Consider the following 17,494-nt stretch of genomic DNA (forward strand, 5'->3'; position numbering starts at 1 on the left):
AAACAAAACAAAAAAAGAGAGAGAGAGAAATGAAGACTGGTGACTGGTGGCTACTGGTGGGAAGGAGATTCTTACTACATGCCCAAAAGGTTTAAAATTGTAACTTTTTTATTTTAAAGTCTGTGAAGATAAATGACAGAAAAGAGCACATACCTTCCCATTTATTTGAAATTCTAGAAAGGGGAAAATTAATCTGTGGTGAAAAAATTATAACAGTGGTTCCCTCTGGCAGGGGATTGACTGGGAAGTTACATGAGAGAAATTTCTGGGTGGTAAAAATGGTCTCTGTCTTGATAGGGATATGAATTATATAAGTGTATTCATTTGTCAAAAAACATACAGTTAACACTTTAATGAATGTAAATTTTTACCTTAAAAACTATAAGAATAAATACAAATTTAAAATCTACTGGCTAACCCCTAGTTGAGTACTCAATGTCTATGGGTATCGGCCAAGGCTATACATACTCGATTTTGTTTAGTCCTCATACCTTCCTCAAGGGGTAGGTATTATTACCATAATCCCCTTGCATATGAAGAAGCCAAAATGTAGTAAATACCACATAACTCGCCTCGATTTATACCCCTGGAAAATGGTGGAAGAGCTTTAAACACCATCAGTCAAATGCCAGAAGTTGTTAAACATTAGACCCTATAGCACTTCTCTGAAATTATAGTATTTTTGATATATATATACATATATATGTATATATATATACACATCTCATCTACTAGATCAACAGCTTCACAATTATTGAAATCATAGTTTGTCTTTTTTGTTTGTTTCAGGTTTATGTTTTTATTTCATTACTTTAAAGACTGAGTCTCACTCTGTTGCCCAGACTGGACTTGGATTCCTTAATTCAAGCCATCCACCTGCCTAGGCTTCACCTGGGACTACAGGCTCAATATTTTTGTCTTAAGTTTCTAAGCAGTCCCAACACTTTGCACAGTAGCTGTTCAATGTATTTTGAGTAAATGATTAAAAACAAGCTTGATGTTGATTTTATTGGTACAATTTATATTTACATATGTAATATTTATATTATATGCATTTATATATTTATATGTGTGTGTATGTGTATAATTGGTACTAACTTAGCACTGCTGTGCTTAACTGCCTCAGATGCATCTCAAATGAATAGGCCTGAGGAGAGAAGCTTGTGTCATTAGCTCTGACCCTGCAGCACTAATTCTGGTTTACCCCTTTCTTTCAGTCTCCCTGAGCACATCAGTTTATTGGCTGAAAGAGCTTACACTTTAACATCTCACCAAAATAGCTCATTCTAACCAAAGAAAGAGCGAACTCTAACCTCTACCAAGTGCTTGGTCATTTGCATAAGTGAAATTTCACTGTGTGAGTTTCACCCAACACCACCTCTGCTCCAGCTCCTGCTACTCTACTGCTCATACCCTGGAACTCCACACATGGAGTAGAAGACGGAGGATGCAGGGTGCAGTGGGCAGCAGCATCCTCCTCAGAGGTTTTATTTGCAGTAAATTCGGTGTGCGGCAGGCAAAGCAATAAGGAGTCAAGGTGAGGCAGGAGAATAGCAGAGGGAACTGGGAATTGAATAAAGGTCAAAATGAGTAGGAGCAGAAGCAGGATAAAGAAGTGGGTGAGCATGAAGCAAAATCAGCAGAAGTTGAACAGGGAAAACAAAAGTGAGATAAGAGTAGTGACTAAAAAGCTTATGGCTGGCAAGATCCAGAGCAAACCAGTAAGAGGCAGCTCCTCAGAGATAGGCATGTGTATGAGAGAGAAAAATTAGCTTTAAAATGACCCCAGATGATAATAATCTCATTAAAGCTAATGCATATACACTGCATATAATGGATGTACTTAAAACTATGGGATGGAGGCGATGTAGAAGCTCACAGGGGCCAAAGTAACTAAGCAACCCACCTATCAATCAGAGGGCACATGCTGGGTAGAGATTAGGCAGCCCCAGGAAAAGGAGAAAAAAAAAAGTGTAAAAAGACCCAAAGCCCAAAGTCCACCAAACTTACGCTGATCTCATTTTGCAGAGGTCAGCCCATCCTCCCCTCTCTGAGAGTGTTACTGTGCTTAATGAGTTTTTTGCTGCTTTGCTGTGTGTGTCATGTCCAATTCTTTAAGATAACAAGAACCTGGGATTTCACAACACCAGCCAGTAACAAAGGTATGTAAGCTTGGGTGGGAGGAAAGAAAGGGGAAGGGGGCTAGAGGAGATTCAGACATGAGATGCATTCACCCTGTAAGTTGAACCCTGGTCTCCAGCGTGGGTGTTGACAGTTCTAATACTGAACCATCAGTGTTCCATGTGCTATAACCTCTCATGGGTATAAAAAAAAACAACTCTACTGTTATGGGCAGGCATGAAGGGGCGGGATGATGGAGGTGGGAATGTTCTATAATAGGCTTACACAGATGTCTTTGGAAAACAGAGCCAACAAAGCAACAGGCACTTAAAGCAAAGGCTTGTCCTAAACCTTCTGTTGTTTGCCAAGGGAAGAAATCTTGGCTTGGAGTGAAATTTTCACTTCCTCTCTTGTGTCGATCTCTGTAAGACCTAAAAGCTTGGAAGACAGTCATGTTGATCCTTGGACTTTTCTGGAGCCTCAAAAGATGCATCTGGACATGACTCCTGGAGTGGCCAAAGAGAGTGTGGTTAAGAAAAGAAATATTGGAGTGAACTTTTCACTCACTCCCACTTTTGTAGGTTTCGTAAAAACATATGAGTTTAGAAGCAAGATACTTGGCTTTTTCACATGACTCAAAAGAGGTGTAGATGAAGAGAAGCTCCATCATCCCGCAGATCTTCCAGAGTAACCTGGATGCGTCCCTAGATCTCCAGATCCTGGTCTTTGAAAGCCTGTTTAGGGAAAGAATTCATGATTGTCTCAAGGTTGAGAGGAAAGGGTTTGGAAAGCACCAAGGCATGGGTTGGCAAAAAGATTACATCATCATTGAGGAAATGAAATTGCCAGAGGTTTTCGCCTAATCTGGGACCACAGGCAAAGGCCTGGATGAATTTCCTGTGTATTTCTATAGAGGTCTGTTATCTAGTTGTATAGAGCCTGTTTCACAATTAGGCTCTTTCAAATCTGGTATGTTTATTTAAATGCACTATAAATAACTTCATAATGTTGCCTGACCTACGCAAGGCTTTGCTCTGGGTGTCCTGTTTGCTGGCTGTGTCTACTCAAGAGTCCTATACAAACCTATTTTAGAAACACTGCTTCAAAGTCCTTCCAGAGACTCTTCAAAATTAGATCTAGTGAAACCGCACCCTGTGGGGCATTGGTAGTTCAACCGTGGTGTTCTTGCCACCTACGCGGGAGACCCGGGTTCGACTCCCAGCCAAAGCAGGCCTTCTTACCCTTCATGCTCCAAGTTCATGCTCAAAGGGCTGTTACATTTCTATATTATACTACATAGGCTGTACTGCATTTAGGGACCTTGGGTCATGGTGGCTGGAAGCTAATCCGAGTGGCGGGCCACCTCTGGAGTATTCTCTGTGCTGGATCTAATCTCGAATTTACAGTTCCTTTGTTCAAAGCCTGTCTTTGAAAGTGGGGGTGTTTCCGGTGGGTTGCTGCAGTCTGGAATACTGGCAACTAAATAAAGCCTTTGCTACTTTCATCTAGTCTCCGGGCAAACCCCTAGGTAACCCAAAGGCCATCAGATGGATTCCCGTGATGGACCTTCCCCTCCATTAGGTGACATCTCACTATAGAGTGAGGATCAAGAAGTAAAGGTCCGAAGGAGAGAAACTGCGGCCAGGGAGACCCTTTGTTGGTCAGAGAGGCGTGGGCGGCCCAAGGAAAAGGGAGGATTGTGGGGAGGTATCTGCGTAGAGATGAGGGGAGCAGCAGAGACAGAGTCTCATGCAGAGATGTGCCCAGACACCCTGAACCAAGTTACTTAACCTCGTCAACCACCGTGGCATCCGTGGCGTCTGTGGGCCCGTCGGTCTTCCGGGAGGGATTCTGTGTCCCTGTTACTGTGTGTCAACAGGTGTTAGCTTGATATTTATATTTTTAAGGAGAGAAAATGAACTCCAGAATTTGGGAACTGTTTTTCCGGTTTTGCTTTATACCTCTTGGACACTCCTTCTGAAGGATTGCGTCTGAGGGGCATTGAGGTGTGACTATGGTAGACAAGGGGTGATTAATTTTCATCCAAAAATCTTTGGTGGATTCCCCGCTCTCCGGCTCCCCAGTCTAGCACTACTTTAAAACAGAAGATCAGTAACATTTGGAGAGTTTTTTTCCTTTGCATTTTAATGATAAACTTGATTTATTCAGTTCCAAAAGTTTTCTTATTCTGAGGTTGTCTTTCTATATTTTGAGTATAAAACGATGGCCATACTATGTTGGAACCACCAAGGTTCTTTTCTTCACTTGTTTATTTGTAATGTCTCTGTAATCTGAGAATTTCCTGAGTAAACTGGGTACTGTTACACAGAATTCCTCATTTTTGAACATTTTTGTAAACAGGAATTAGGATTGGGGGTGGGGAAGGAGCGAGGAGTAGGAGTCCTGATTTGTGGAACGGAAAATCATGGATTACTTATGTGATGGATCAAAGGGTTTAAAAACTCTTAGCGTCCCCAGATTTCCCCTGTTACTGTTTGCTGAAGAAAGTTCTGTCTTTGACTCCCTTCCTTACCCTCTCCTGGCCTGTGAGAAGCTTCCTCCCTATTCATTTTATTTCCTCCTCCCCTCCAAGCTCCCCCCCGCCCCCCGCAGCCCCCTCCTCTTTTTCAGTGAAGCCTTTGGAGGAAAGTCCGGTTTGGGAGAAGACCCACACAGGCAAGGACAGCAGGAGAACACTGACATAGTTACACTCTCGTCGCCCGCACTTTTATTAAGGCATTGTGAAAAGACAAAGACGACAGAGGAGAGCAGAGAATAATGTCTCTGTTTCAGCTATTCCAGGACGTTGTGCCAATTGTCCAGAGTCCTTGATCCAATGTAGTAAAGACTAGGGACATTTTCCCTGCAGGCTTTGATTGCTGGCAAAATCTCATTAAAGGTGTATACATTGATAGATTGGCCACAGGATGGATAAAAGAAGAGCCCCTGGCCTACATCTGCCAAGATATATGTGTAAGAATGCTCTCTGCAGCCTTATTTTTTGTTGTAAAATAGCAGAATGAATTTATTATTCAATAATTATAAAATGTTCAGATGTATGTGACTATATTCGGACAATGAAAAACGCAGCTGTTAAAAGTAGACAACACTGATGATTCAGATGTTACTGATGAAAATAATCACAGATGACAATTATTGAGCATTTATGGCACTCTTACATGCATGAGCTTATTTAAAGTTCAGAACAACCAAGGAAAAGAGTAACTTGTGGCGGGCGTGAGAGGTTCCGAGGCACAAAAGGAAGACAGGCATTCAAGGAACACCAGGATAGAAGACTCGCAGTAGAAGAGAGAGGAAGAGGAGTCCGCCAGGTGGGATGCTGGAAAGCGCGGGATAGCTCCGCGGAGAGAGCGCGCTCCTGCTCTGCAAGCCTCCCTGCGACCGCAGGCCTCCCGCTGCCTTCTTCCAGGAAGACGCGCCCTGCTTTCCTCTGGTCTCGGTTGAGACGCTGCAAAGCGCATCGTCCTCGAGCATTTCTCTTCTCCCCAAGACCCTCTGGAGGAAGGATGGGCGGACGGAAGCTTCACCCGTCAAACGCGCAGAGCTCTGCCTTCTTCAGGAGCATTTCCCAACTGTCTCTAACCGGTAAGAGTGGGCCCTGCAGGATGATGCCTCCCGTTCCCTGAGGAGCAGTGCAGGAGATGCCCACGTGACCAGCTGGTCACATGGGGATGAAGTAATTCTTTAACATAACATCTATATGCAGAAGTACAGTATACAGAGATAATAATTTACACTATAGTGTGTGCATCAGTAATTTCTAAGAGAACCTTAAGACAGAAATAGTCTTTCCATAACCTATGATTAGCAAGATATCAATCAGCAATAACAGTTGCAGCAAAAGCTGGTTACAAACAATCCATAGAAACAGGACGTGAAGCTAGACAACCGGTTAGACCAGAAATTCTCAGAAGGGAGTATGCCTTAACCCTAAGAGGCCTAGAAGAAAAGTGGCAAGATGAGGGCATTTATAACCCTGTCTTATCCATATGAACAGGTGCCCCTCATGCGTCCATTTATAGGCTCTCCACAAGGGTCGCATTCCATTCCCAGAGCTATTAACACCTGCTTTTCTGGGATAGGAATCTTGGTGATGTGAAACCTCCCTGACTGCACCTCTGTTCACAGGCTCTCTGCAGGGGGAAGCACATCATGTGCTGTTGTCTCATTCTGGCAGTCCAACCTGGCATTGTCTTTACACGAACTGCATGCCATTTTGTATTTACAATAATCAGAGCATTTCATCTTTTATTCCATAGCAATTGTTTCAGGGGGTCTCGCTACATGTCACCCTTGCCAGAGTGCAGTGGCACAATCTAAGCTCACTGCAACCTCCACCTCCCAGGTTCAAGCAATTCTCCTGCCTCAGCCTCCCTAGTAGCTAGGACTATAGGTGTGTGCCACCACACCTGGCCTCTCTTCCCTTTTTTTAATGCAAAAGAGAACATATTATATACATACTTTGTTCTGTACCTTGCTACCTGTCCTTGATAGTTTAGGGACCATCCCTTATTCCTTATCAACATATAAAGAGCTTCTTTTTCATTGTTTCCCCCAGAGATCTAGTATTCCACCAGATGTGCCTAAATCTATATAATCCATCCCTTACTGATGGGCCTTGTAGCAGGTAGACATAGTGGGTGAATTGTCTCCCAAAAAAGTATGTTCAAGTCTTAATCCCCAATACCTGTGAATGTGACCTTATTTGGAAATAGGATATTTGCAGAGAATATCGTCCTGGATTTAGGGTGAGGCCTAAGTCCAATGATGGGCATCCTAATAAGGAAAGGACACACACGGAAACACAGGGAGGAGGCAGAGATTGGAGTGATGCTGCCACACACCAAGTGCTGAGACCAGCTCGGTCAGGGAGACCCTAACCCAGCAGCACTAGAGGAATTAAAGACACACACACAGAAATATAGAGGTGTGAAGTGAGAAATCAGGGGTCTCAGCCTTCAGAGCTGACAGCCCCAGAGGTTTACCCACATATTTATTAACAGCAAGTCAGTCATTAGCATTGTTTCTACAGATATTAAATTAAAAGTATCCCTTATGGAAAATGAAGGGATGGGCCAAATTAAAGGAATAGGTTGGGCTAGTTAACTGCAGCAGGAGCATGTCCTTAAGGCACAGATTGCTCATGCTATTGTTTGTGGCTTAAGAATGCCTTTAAGTGGTTTTCTGCCCTAGGCAGGCCAGGTGTTCCTTGCCCTTATTCCTATAAACCCACAACCTTCCAGCGTGGGTGTTATGGCCATTATAAACATGTCACAGTGCTGCAGAGATTTTGTTTATGGCCAGTTTTGGGGCCAGTTTATGGCCAAATTTTGGGGGGCTTGTTCCCAACAACCAAGGAATGCTTGGGGCTACCAGAAGCTGGAAGTGGCAAGGATTCTGGCCTAGACCCTCTGGAAGGAGCAGCCCTACTGGCATCTTGATTTCAGACTTCCAGCCTCTAGAACTGGGAGATAATACATTCAGGTGGTTTAAACCACCCAGTGTGTGGTCACTTGTTACAGCAGCCCTAGCAAGCTAATACACAGGTAGACTTCTTTTGTTTTGAGATGGAGTCTTGCTTTGTTGCCAGGTTGGAGTGCAGTGGCATGATCTCGGCTCACTGCAACCTCTGCCTCCTGGGTTCAAGTGATTCTCCTGCCTCAGCCTCCCGAGTAGCTGGGACTACAGGCTGAAGCCACCTTGCCCAGCTAATTTTCGTATTTTTAGTAGAGACGGGGTTTCACCCTGTTGGCCAAGCTGGTCTCCGTCTGTTGACCCATGATCTGCCCACCTCAGCCTCCCAAAGTGCTGGAATTACAGGCATGAGCCACCGCACCCAGCCTTCTAAGATGGCCCTCAACGATCCTTGCCTCCTGCTATCCACACCCTCCACTTAGTGTGGACAGGACTTGTGACTTCTACTCAGAAAACCCAGCCAAGGGATGGGATCGTTTCTGGAATTAAAACTATGACTGTTGTCTTGCCGCAATCACGTTTGCTGGCTTCAAGGAAGCAACTGCAAAGATGTGAACTACGCAGAGGCCTATGTGGAAAGAAAATGAGAGTGACCTCTGTCCAACAGCCACGAGGAACAGAATCACACCTGCAACCACGTGAGCGATCTTGGAAGCAAACCCTTTCCCTGCTGGGCCTTAAGATGACAGTGTGGCCTCGGCTGACACCTTGACTGCAGTCTGTGAGACGGCTGTGACCCAGCTGAGCTGCACCGGATTCCTGACCACAGAAGCTGAGATGGCAAATGAATGTCATTTTGGTCGGGTGCGGTGGCTCATGCCTGTAATCCCAGCAATTTGGGAGGCTGAGGTAGGCGGATCACCTGAGGTCAGGCGTTTCAGACCAGCCTGGCCAACATGATGAAGCCCGATCTCTACTAAAAATACAAAAATTAGCCAGGCATGGAGGCGGGAGCCTGTAATCCCAGCTACCTGGGAGGCTGAGGCAGAAGAATCGCTTGAAACTGGGAGGTGGAGGTTGCAGTGAGCTGAGACTGTGCCATTGCACTCTAGCCTGGGCAACAAGAGTGAAACTCTGTCTTAAAAAAAAAAAATAGGCCGGGTGTGGTGGCTCACGCCTGTAATCCCAGCAATTTGGGAGGCCGAGGCAGGCAGATCACCTGAGGTCAGGAGTTCGAGACCTGCCATGGTCAACATGGTGAAACCCCATCTCTACTAAAATTACAAAAAATTAGCCAGACATGGTGGCAGGCGCCTGTAATCCCAGCTACTCAGGAGGCTGAGGCAGGAGAATTGCTTGAGCCCAGGAAGCAGAGATTGCAGTGAGCCAAAATTGCGCCATTGCACTCCAGCCTGGGCAACAAGAGCAAAGTTCTGTCTGTTAAAAAAAATATATATATACAAATAAATAAATAAAGTGTCTACCTACTTACAGGCTTTGTATGGTTGGCTAAAAAAAAAAAAAAAGTATCTGTCTACATTCAAGCTGCAGTGAGAAAAAAATTGGTCTTTTCCCTACTCCAGTCCACTCAGTCCAGAGGATGGTATCTTTCTCACTCCCAGCTCATAGAAATCAACAACTATTAAGCACCTACTGTGTGTCCATGATGCATTTCAGTAGCTTTCAATCACCAATGGAATAAAGCCCCACCCTTGGCCTGTCATTCCTACTTGCCACGGCTTTTGTAAGCCATGTGAAGGGAATGGGACTTTTCATATATTAAGTGGGTCTTATGTGCCAAGGCCTTGCAGGGAGCGCTGCTCCAAAGCAGCAGCCACCCTGACTAAAAGCATGGATGCTGAAGCCAGAATGCCTGGGTTCAAATCCCAGCTCTGCCACTTACCAACCATGTGACTTTGAACAAATTATATAATTTGTCTGCATTTCTCATTTTCAAAACAGGGATGAGTACTGCTATAAACATTTCTGTCAACCCCCCACCTCCAAATTCATATTGAAACCTAACCCCTAGTGTGATGGTATTTGAGGTGAGGACTTTGGAAGGTAATTATGTCATAAGCGTAGAGCCCTCACAAACAGTATTGCCCTTATAAGGAAGCCCCGGCTGGGCGTGGTGGCTCACACCTGTAATCCCAGCACTTTGGGAGGCTGAGGCAGGTGGATCACGAGGTCAGGAGTTCGAGACCAACCTGGCCAATGCAAAACACCATCTTGACTAAAAATACAAAAATTACCTGGGTGTGGTGGTGTATGCCTGTAGTCCCAGCTATTTAGGAGGCTAAGACAAAAGAAATGCTTGAACTCAACAGGCATAGGTTGCAGTGAGCCAAGATCACGCCATTGCACTCCAGCCTGGGCAATGAGAGCAAAACTGTCTTAAAAAAAAAAGAGAAAAGGAAAAAAAAAGGCAGCGCCATCCCCATGTGGTGGCTCATGCCTTTAATTCCAGCATTTGGGGCGGCCAAGGCAGGAGGATCCCTGGAGGCCAGGAGTTTGAGATCAGCCTGATCAATATAGCAAGACTCCATCTCTTTAAAAAAAAAAAAAAAAAGTCCCCAGAGTACTCTATTGCCCCTTCTACCATATGAGGTTACAGCAAAAAGACAGCCTCACCAGATACCGAATCTGCTGGTGCCTCGGACTTCCCAGCCTCCAGAACTGTGAGCAAAAAATTTCTTCTGTGTATAAACTACCTAGGCTATGTTATTCTGTCACAGTCCCAAATAGACTAAAACAAGTACTTACTGGCCAGGTGTGGTGGCTCACACTTGTAATCCCAGTACTTCGGGAGACCAAGGCAGGCAGATCACTTGAGGTCAGGAATTTGAGACCAGCCTGACCAACATGATGAAACCCCGTCTCTACTAAAAATCCAAAAAATTAGCTGGAAGTGCTGGCGCACGTCTGTAATCACAGCTATTCGGAGGCTGAGGCAGGAGAACTGCTTGAACGCACGAGGCAGAGGTTGCAGTGAGCCGAGATCATGCCACTGCATTCCAGCCTGGGCAACAGAGCAAGACTGTCTCAAAAAACAAAAAAACAAGTCCTTACCTCATAGGGTTGAGATGATGCAATGAGTTTTATAAGTGCATAGAATAGTGCCTAGCAGAGAGTTAAGCATCATTTTTAGCAATAAACAATAAGCATTACTTAAAGGCGACAGGAAGGCCCAAAGGAGCATCATAAGCGACCTCCCAAGGCCCTACAGCTATGAAGTCTATCCAGATTCTCTCTTTTCCACACTGATTCCCACCTCAAACACCCTTTGCTCACCTTTGTATTGGTTCTCTATCGCTGCACAACCTTACCACAAACTTAGAGACTTAACACAATGCATTTACCATCTGTTCCTATGGGACGGGAGTCTGGGCACAGCTTAGCTGGTCCTCTGCAAGACTGCAGTCAGTGTTGGTCAGGCCTGAGGTCTCATCTGAAGGCTTACCTGGGAGTGATCAGCCTCCAAGTTTGTGTGGTTGCTGGCAGCATTTGCTTTCTTGCAGACTGCTGGACTGAGCTTCAGTTTCTTGTTGGCTGTCAGCCAGAGGCTACCCTCAATTCCTGGCCACCTGACCCTCTCCCAAGAGCAGCTCACACATGACAGCTTCCTTCTTCAAAGCCAGCAAGAGAATTTTTCAGTAAGGCACATGTTGCAGTCTCACATAAGGCAACCATGAAAATAACATCTTGTCACCTTTGTGGCACTCTACTGCGGTTAGTAGTCACAGGTCTAGGCCATCTCAAGGGGCAGGGAGTACACAAGGCTGTGAACAGCAGGTGGGGATCATGGTGACCACCTGAGAGTCTATCTGCCACACCTCCCAGTGCATCCAAATTCTCCCATTGTGCAGAGGGTAACTGAGGTCTAGCATACCCCCCAAAAAAGCAGCCGTCTTCTACCATCCACCCACCAGTTTGTAAACTCCAGTCAGGGGTATAATTGAAGTGATGCCTGGTTTGGGATTGAGTTTTCCTGGAGGTTCTGGGTCCTGTAATGAGTTTTTTCCAGCTGGGATTCCAGTTGGTAGCTGTCCCTTGCTTCTGCCCCAGACCCCACAAGGTGCTTTTCAGGCTAGATTCCTGAGGGCTGTCATCAGCTGTGCCACCTTCTCCTCCCTACCATGATGAACTGTTCTGGGTACTTACCTGACTCCAGAGAAAGGTAATTAAGGTCAAACAATGCAATAAGCATCTGCTAGTGCCTCATCTGAATGATGCTCAGGTGAAGGAAGAGCCTGTGGTCGCACATCTAACCAGGGGATAGCCTAGATCCTGAGGCCAGGTCTGTCTCCACAATCTAAGTGCTGATCTTCAATGGTACATACTTTTTTTTTTTTTTTTGAGACAGTCTTGCTCTGTTGCCCAGTCTAGAGTGCAGTGGCACGATCTCAGCTCACTGCAACCGCTACTTCCTGGAGGCAATTCTCATGCCTCAGCTTCTCAAGTAACTAGGATTACAGGAATGTGCCACCACGCCTGGCTAATTTCTGTATTTTTAGTAGATGGGGTTTCACCACGTTCGCCAGGCTGGTCTCAAAATCCTGACCTCAAATGAGCTGCCCACTTCAGCCTCCCAAAGTGCTGGGATTGTGGGCAATCCCTGGGTACCATGCTCAGCCATGGTACATACTTCTAATGGAAGTTTCCTCTACATCTAAGCTTTGTGATTTCCACCCTCCAAGTACTTAAAAGTAACTCTAGATGGGAAGTAACGGTATGTGAAATCAACACACAAAAGTTAACTACTCCTGCAGGGTGCGGTGGCTCACGCCTGTAATCCCAGCACTTTGGGAGGCCAAGACGGGTGGATCACGAGGTCAGGAGATCGAGACCATCCTGGCTAACACGGTGAAACCCTGTCTTTACTAAAAATACAAAAAATTTGTACCAAGCGTGGCGGCAGGAGCCTGTAATCCCAGCTACCCGGCAGGCTGAGGAAGGAGAATGGCGTGAACCCGGAAGGCGGAGGTTGCAGTGAGCCGAGATGGCGCCACTGCACTCCAGCCTGGGGGACAGAGCGAGACTCCGTCTCAAAAAAAAAAAGTTACTACTCCTGAGGTTCCTTTAATGCAATCTCCTTTACCCTTTTTCAATGGGCAAGAGAATCTTCAATTTTCATTTTCCTTCTCCTCTCTACAGTTTCTTAATCAGAGTGGCTATTTCCGTAACAATAAAAACTGCTTCTTACAGAATCCTCAGGCAAAAGAAGTGTTGTGGCTTTTTTTCATTTGTAATTCTTTTAGAGAATTCTCTAGGGTCTCACTGTGCTGCCCAGACTGGAGTGCGACACCGTAATCATAGCTCACTGCAGCCTCAAACTCCTGGGCTCAAGCAATTCTCCCGCCTCAGCCTCCCAAGTAGTTAGGATTACAAGCATGCACCACCATCACATCCAGCTAATTTTTTTTTTTTTTTTTTTTTAAGAAATGGGGTCTAACAGCCAGGTGCTACGGCTCACGCCTATAATCCCAGCACTTTAGGAGGCCAAGGTGGGCAGATAACTTGAGGTCATGAGTTTTTTTTTTACCCTGGCCAGCATGGTAAAACCCCATCTCTACTGAAAAAATACAAAAATTAGCCAGGTATGGTAGCAGGTGCCTGTAATCCCAGATACTGGAAAGGCCGAGGCAGGAGAATCACTTGAACCTGAGAGGCAGTGGTTGCAGTGATCAAGATTGCTCCACTGCACTCCAGTCAGGGCAACAGAGTAAGACTGACTGTGTCTCAAAAAAAAAAAAAAGAAAGAAAAGAAAAGAAAGGAAAGAAATGGGTCTTACTACGTTGCCCAGGCTGGTCCCAAACTCCCAGCCTCAAATGATTCTCCCATCTTGGCCTCTCAAAGTGCTGGGATTACAGGCGTGAGCCAGTGCACCCGGCCTCTTTGACTTTTGACCTCTGGGTATCTGCACCCCTTTACTCCTTAGGGAGATGCTTCTGTGGGTAGGTTTGGTGGAAGACAGAAAGCAAGGAGCGAGGCTCTCCAGCACAGCCTGTATCATAAGACTCTACAGGAGAATTAAGCCCCACACGAAGTGATTCAAGCAAGTACTTTCACATCACCCAAAGGATGACGAAAAGACCGTACTATCCTAAAGAACACAGCAGAGAAGGTACCAATTGCCTTAGACAACAGGGTTGCATTTCCTCACTTGGGCCAGCCTCATACCCCAGCCCTGAACTTTCAATCTGGACACTTGGTCAGTGGTGAGAGAGTGGCCATGAGTCTAGCTGTGGCACCCTGAAGAGTATAGCAGCCACGTGGCCAGAAACACATTAATCTTTCACATACAATGACAGAAGTAAAAACATTTATTTTATCTTAAAAATCTGGTCCCGCAAAAAGGCCAACACTTTTTTCAGTTCATGGTCTTGACCCTTCAAAAAAGAAATCTTTCAACTGAGAGGTGAGTTAATAAAAGGAATTTCAGAGGTGCTTTCAGATTTCTTATAAACCAGTAAACCAAGCAACCCTGGACTTCTAGTTTACTGAGCTCCTTCTGCTAGTCATTCACAGTTCCTGAAGGAGAAAAGAAATTGTTTGCAGATAAGGCACTTTATAAACCACCAAAGAGAAAACCCAAGTCTGCCAGGAGTGGCACTGTGAACCTGCGAGCCGAGAGCGCCACCAGCAGACAGAGTGCTGACTCCCACAGCCCCATGACAACAGCTTCCACCTTCCTGCCCCAACACTGCTCCGTCTGGCTTCCAGCACCCGCCCTGGCTCTGTGTTGCCTACCTGGCCGAGAATACATGGGAACCAGACAATTGGCCAGAGATGAACACTGCTGCCTGAAGCTCAGGGCAGCTGCGCACAGTGAGGAGACCCCTGCTGCGGCACGCTGAAGGAGCAGTTCCTTTTGCAGAGATGAGTTAGTACAGATCAGCACATTAGCAAAGCAAAATATTTAAACATTTTCAAAAGCTGCTAATCCTTCCAGTTTCCCTTCTGATTGTGAGCTCAAGCTGCAGCCTCTAAACCTGCTAAACATCAGGAAGAAATCCCTCCTCTGGAGGGCAGATGGACTGAAGTGGCTACAGCCAGTGTGGGTATAGAAAGCCTCCCGCTGAACAGTGATCACATGACACCTGTAGACCCTGGGAAGGGCTGGTCTGAATCCAGGCAGCAAATTCAACCTATTCTTTTGCTTTGGGGTCTTGTGTTTAATAGGGGTCATTGCAATGGAAGAAGTCTCAGAGTCTCTCTCATGTCAAGAGGACAGATGGGGACAAGGATCCTGGAGCTTTTCTTCTCCTGTGTTCTGGCTGCATACTTGAATTCCAGGAAACAGTGTGACATGGTGCCAATTTACTGCCCAACATGCCCAGTTTGTCAACAGAGCCAGACAAGGAGAGGAGAGATTCATGCTCCAAACACAGGCCAGCTGAGGAGTGCTTCATCCTCCTTCCTTTGGCCCAGACGAGGGAGCTCCTTCCCAGAAGTCACATGAGGAAAAATTGTGCTCAGGTCAGAACTGGACCCAGCCTGTGCCGGGCTGGGTCTGGCTGGAAGTTGATCTGTAAAGAGAAGACAGGGAAGGGTGGGGGAGTTCAGATCTTTGAAAATCCAAAGCAGATAAAAGGTGGTTTCTCTCTGGACAGAAAAAGCTCTAAGAAGCCAGTTCCTAAATGTTCTAGAGCAGCAGTCAGCAAACTTCGGCACAGAGACCAAATCTGGCCCTCAATTTTTTTTTTAAATAGTTAATGTAACTGTATTTATCATTTTTGTGTGTGGTTTTGTTTTGTTTGAGACAGGGTCTCACTGTCACCCAGGCTGCAATGCAGTGGCACACTCAAGGCTAACTGCAGCCTCAACCTCTTGAGCTCAAGCGATCCTCCTACCTCAGCCTCCTTAGTAGCTGGAACTACATGACCGGTTAATTTTTGTATTTCTTTTAGTAGAGACGGGGTTTTGCCATGTTGCCCAGGCTGGTCTCGAACTCCTGGCCTCAAGTGATCTGCCTGCTTCAGCCTCCCAAAGTGCTGGGATTACAGGTGTGAGCCAACACGCCAGGCCGAAGAGGCTTAACCCCTTTCCCATCTAGAAAAAAAGAGCGCACCTCACTGCCAGCCCTCATTTAATTTTACATAAACACGCTCTTTGAGGCTGAAGCAAATCTGACTGATTTTCAATGTGAAAATAAAATATAAAATACAAAAACTGTTCTTGGAGTTATTCCAGAATCATCTGAATCATCCCAGAACTGTCTATTGTGGGAAAAATCAGACTCCTCAAATGAATCTTAGGCTAAAAACTGTTTAAGAACGATGTTAACATTACATGTAAGAATGCTGCGTTTTCTAGGATTTGACATTTTCAACAATCAATAATTACTGTATTTTGGGCCGGGCATGGTAGTTCACGCCTGTAATCCCAGCACTCTGGGAGCCTGAAGTAGGCAGACTGCCTGAACCTGGGAGGCAGAGTTTGCAGTGAGCCAAGATCATGCCATTGCACTCCAGCCTGGGCAACAAGAGCGAAACTCCCTCCCAAAAAAAAAAAGGAAAAAAAAAAGAAAAGAAAACATCCAAATTAAAACTAGTACTCCTAATCCTAACACCAGAAGGCAGGCATGTGGAACAATACAAGATTTGTAGAGCAATGGCCCTGGCCCCAGTCCCCCACAGAACATGGCCCTCCTCACCCTGTAGATTTGGTAAAGTCTCCCCAGATGTCAGCGGTGGCAGGCTTGGGCTGTGGCCAGGGTACAGGAGCACCTCCTATTGATGTTCCCGAGTCCGTCCCATAGGAAGAGAAGAGGGGACAGAGGAGTCAGAGACCTCTCTTTCTGGTTGTTTCCATGACCAAATCATAAGACTCAGTGAACAGTCTCATGACACCAGGTAGCTGGGAAAGCCACACCGAGACAAGTTTTTGGGCAACAAAACACCACTGGGTTGCCACACTTGCAGCATCTTCCCACCAGCCCTTGAGGGCTCTGGAGAAAAAGCAGACAGCCACATACAAGGTGGAAGGAGGGGTGCCGGCGGAGTTGGGGTTAGTCTCACGTCATCTATCATGCATACCTGAAGCTGACTTTGTTATCAACCGTTCATGTTGAAATCTATTTAAAATTTACTATAACCTATCTCAGCTACTTCAACAGAGAATGTCCACCAAAACTGCAAGATCATCTTCATATCAAGCCTGCACTACCATGTCTGGATCAACTAGCTGAGAACACTATGTGCCAGCCACGTGTCAAGTCCCAGGCCCCAAACTGGTTACGGGTCAGGAAGAGCATTCCCAAGAGCTCACACAGAAGCTCATTCCTATCTCTCCACCAAGGTGGGTGACACCATGGGGCTACAATGCCTGCTTTTGTGCTTTTCTGGCACCTCCCCTAGTGCTGCCATCTGTCCCTTCTGAAGGGCCTGTGTTTGCCACACTCCGCCTTCACATTAATTTGCTATTTCTAATCTGCTCTGGGCCAGGAGAACAGATAAAACTAGGGCCCTCAATGGTTTAGAGTTTTACAGTTCACCAAGTGCTCAAGGCACATTATCTTCTGTGAACCTCACCCCAGCCTCTAGGGAAAGAGATTGGGACGAGCCATGTGACTGTGCAGGTCATTTCAGCTTCCATTCTCCTACCTCTAAAATGGTGAAAATTACAGAACTACTCCATAGGACTGGTGTGAGGATTAAATACCCATGGAATGCTTAGAATAGGTCCAGCATATAGTGGCAATAACGATATTAATAAAATGAGAGCTAACATTCAGTAAGCACTTAGAATGTTCCAAAAATTGTTCTAAGTGCTATACATAGATCAGTTTATTTGATCCTCACAAGAAACCTATATTTTAAGTATCATTACTTCCCCTATCCTACAGATGAGAAAAATGAGGCATAGAGAAGTGATTTTCTAAAGATCACAAAACTGGACTGGGCACAGTGGCTCAGTCTGTAATCCCAGCAC

General features: G+C 45.7%; 1 protein-coding gene across 1 annotated transcript in view; it reads right to left on the reverse strand.

The window, feature by feature from the left end:
- Positions 1-13,866: 13,866 nt before the first annotated feature.
- NECAP2 (NECAP endocytosis associated 2) overlaps positions 13,867-17,494 on the reverse strand; it is an 18,576-nt gene continuing 14,948 nt past the window's right edge. The window contains exons 6-7 of the mRNA XM_011939940.1: positions 16,218-16,293; positions 13,867-15,090 (exon numbers count right to left, since the gene is read on the reverse strand). Coding sequence (XP_011795330.1) covers positions 15,042-15,090; positions 16,218-16,293 — 125 coding nt within the window. The 3' untranslated portion in view covers positions 13,867-15,041. The remainder of the gene's footprint in view (positions 15,091-16,217; positions 16,294-17,494) is intronic.

The sequence above is a fragment of the Colobus angolensis genome, unplaced genomic scaffold, assembly GCF_000951035.1.
Source record: "Colobus angolensis palliatus isolate OR3802 unplaced genomic scaffold, Cang.pa_1.0 Scaffold185, whole genome shotgun sequence".
Classification (NCBI taxonomy): Eukaryota; Metazoa; Chordata; class Mammalia; order Primates; family Cercopithecidae; genus Colobus; species Colobus angolensis.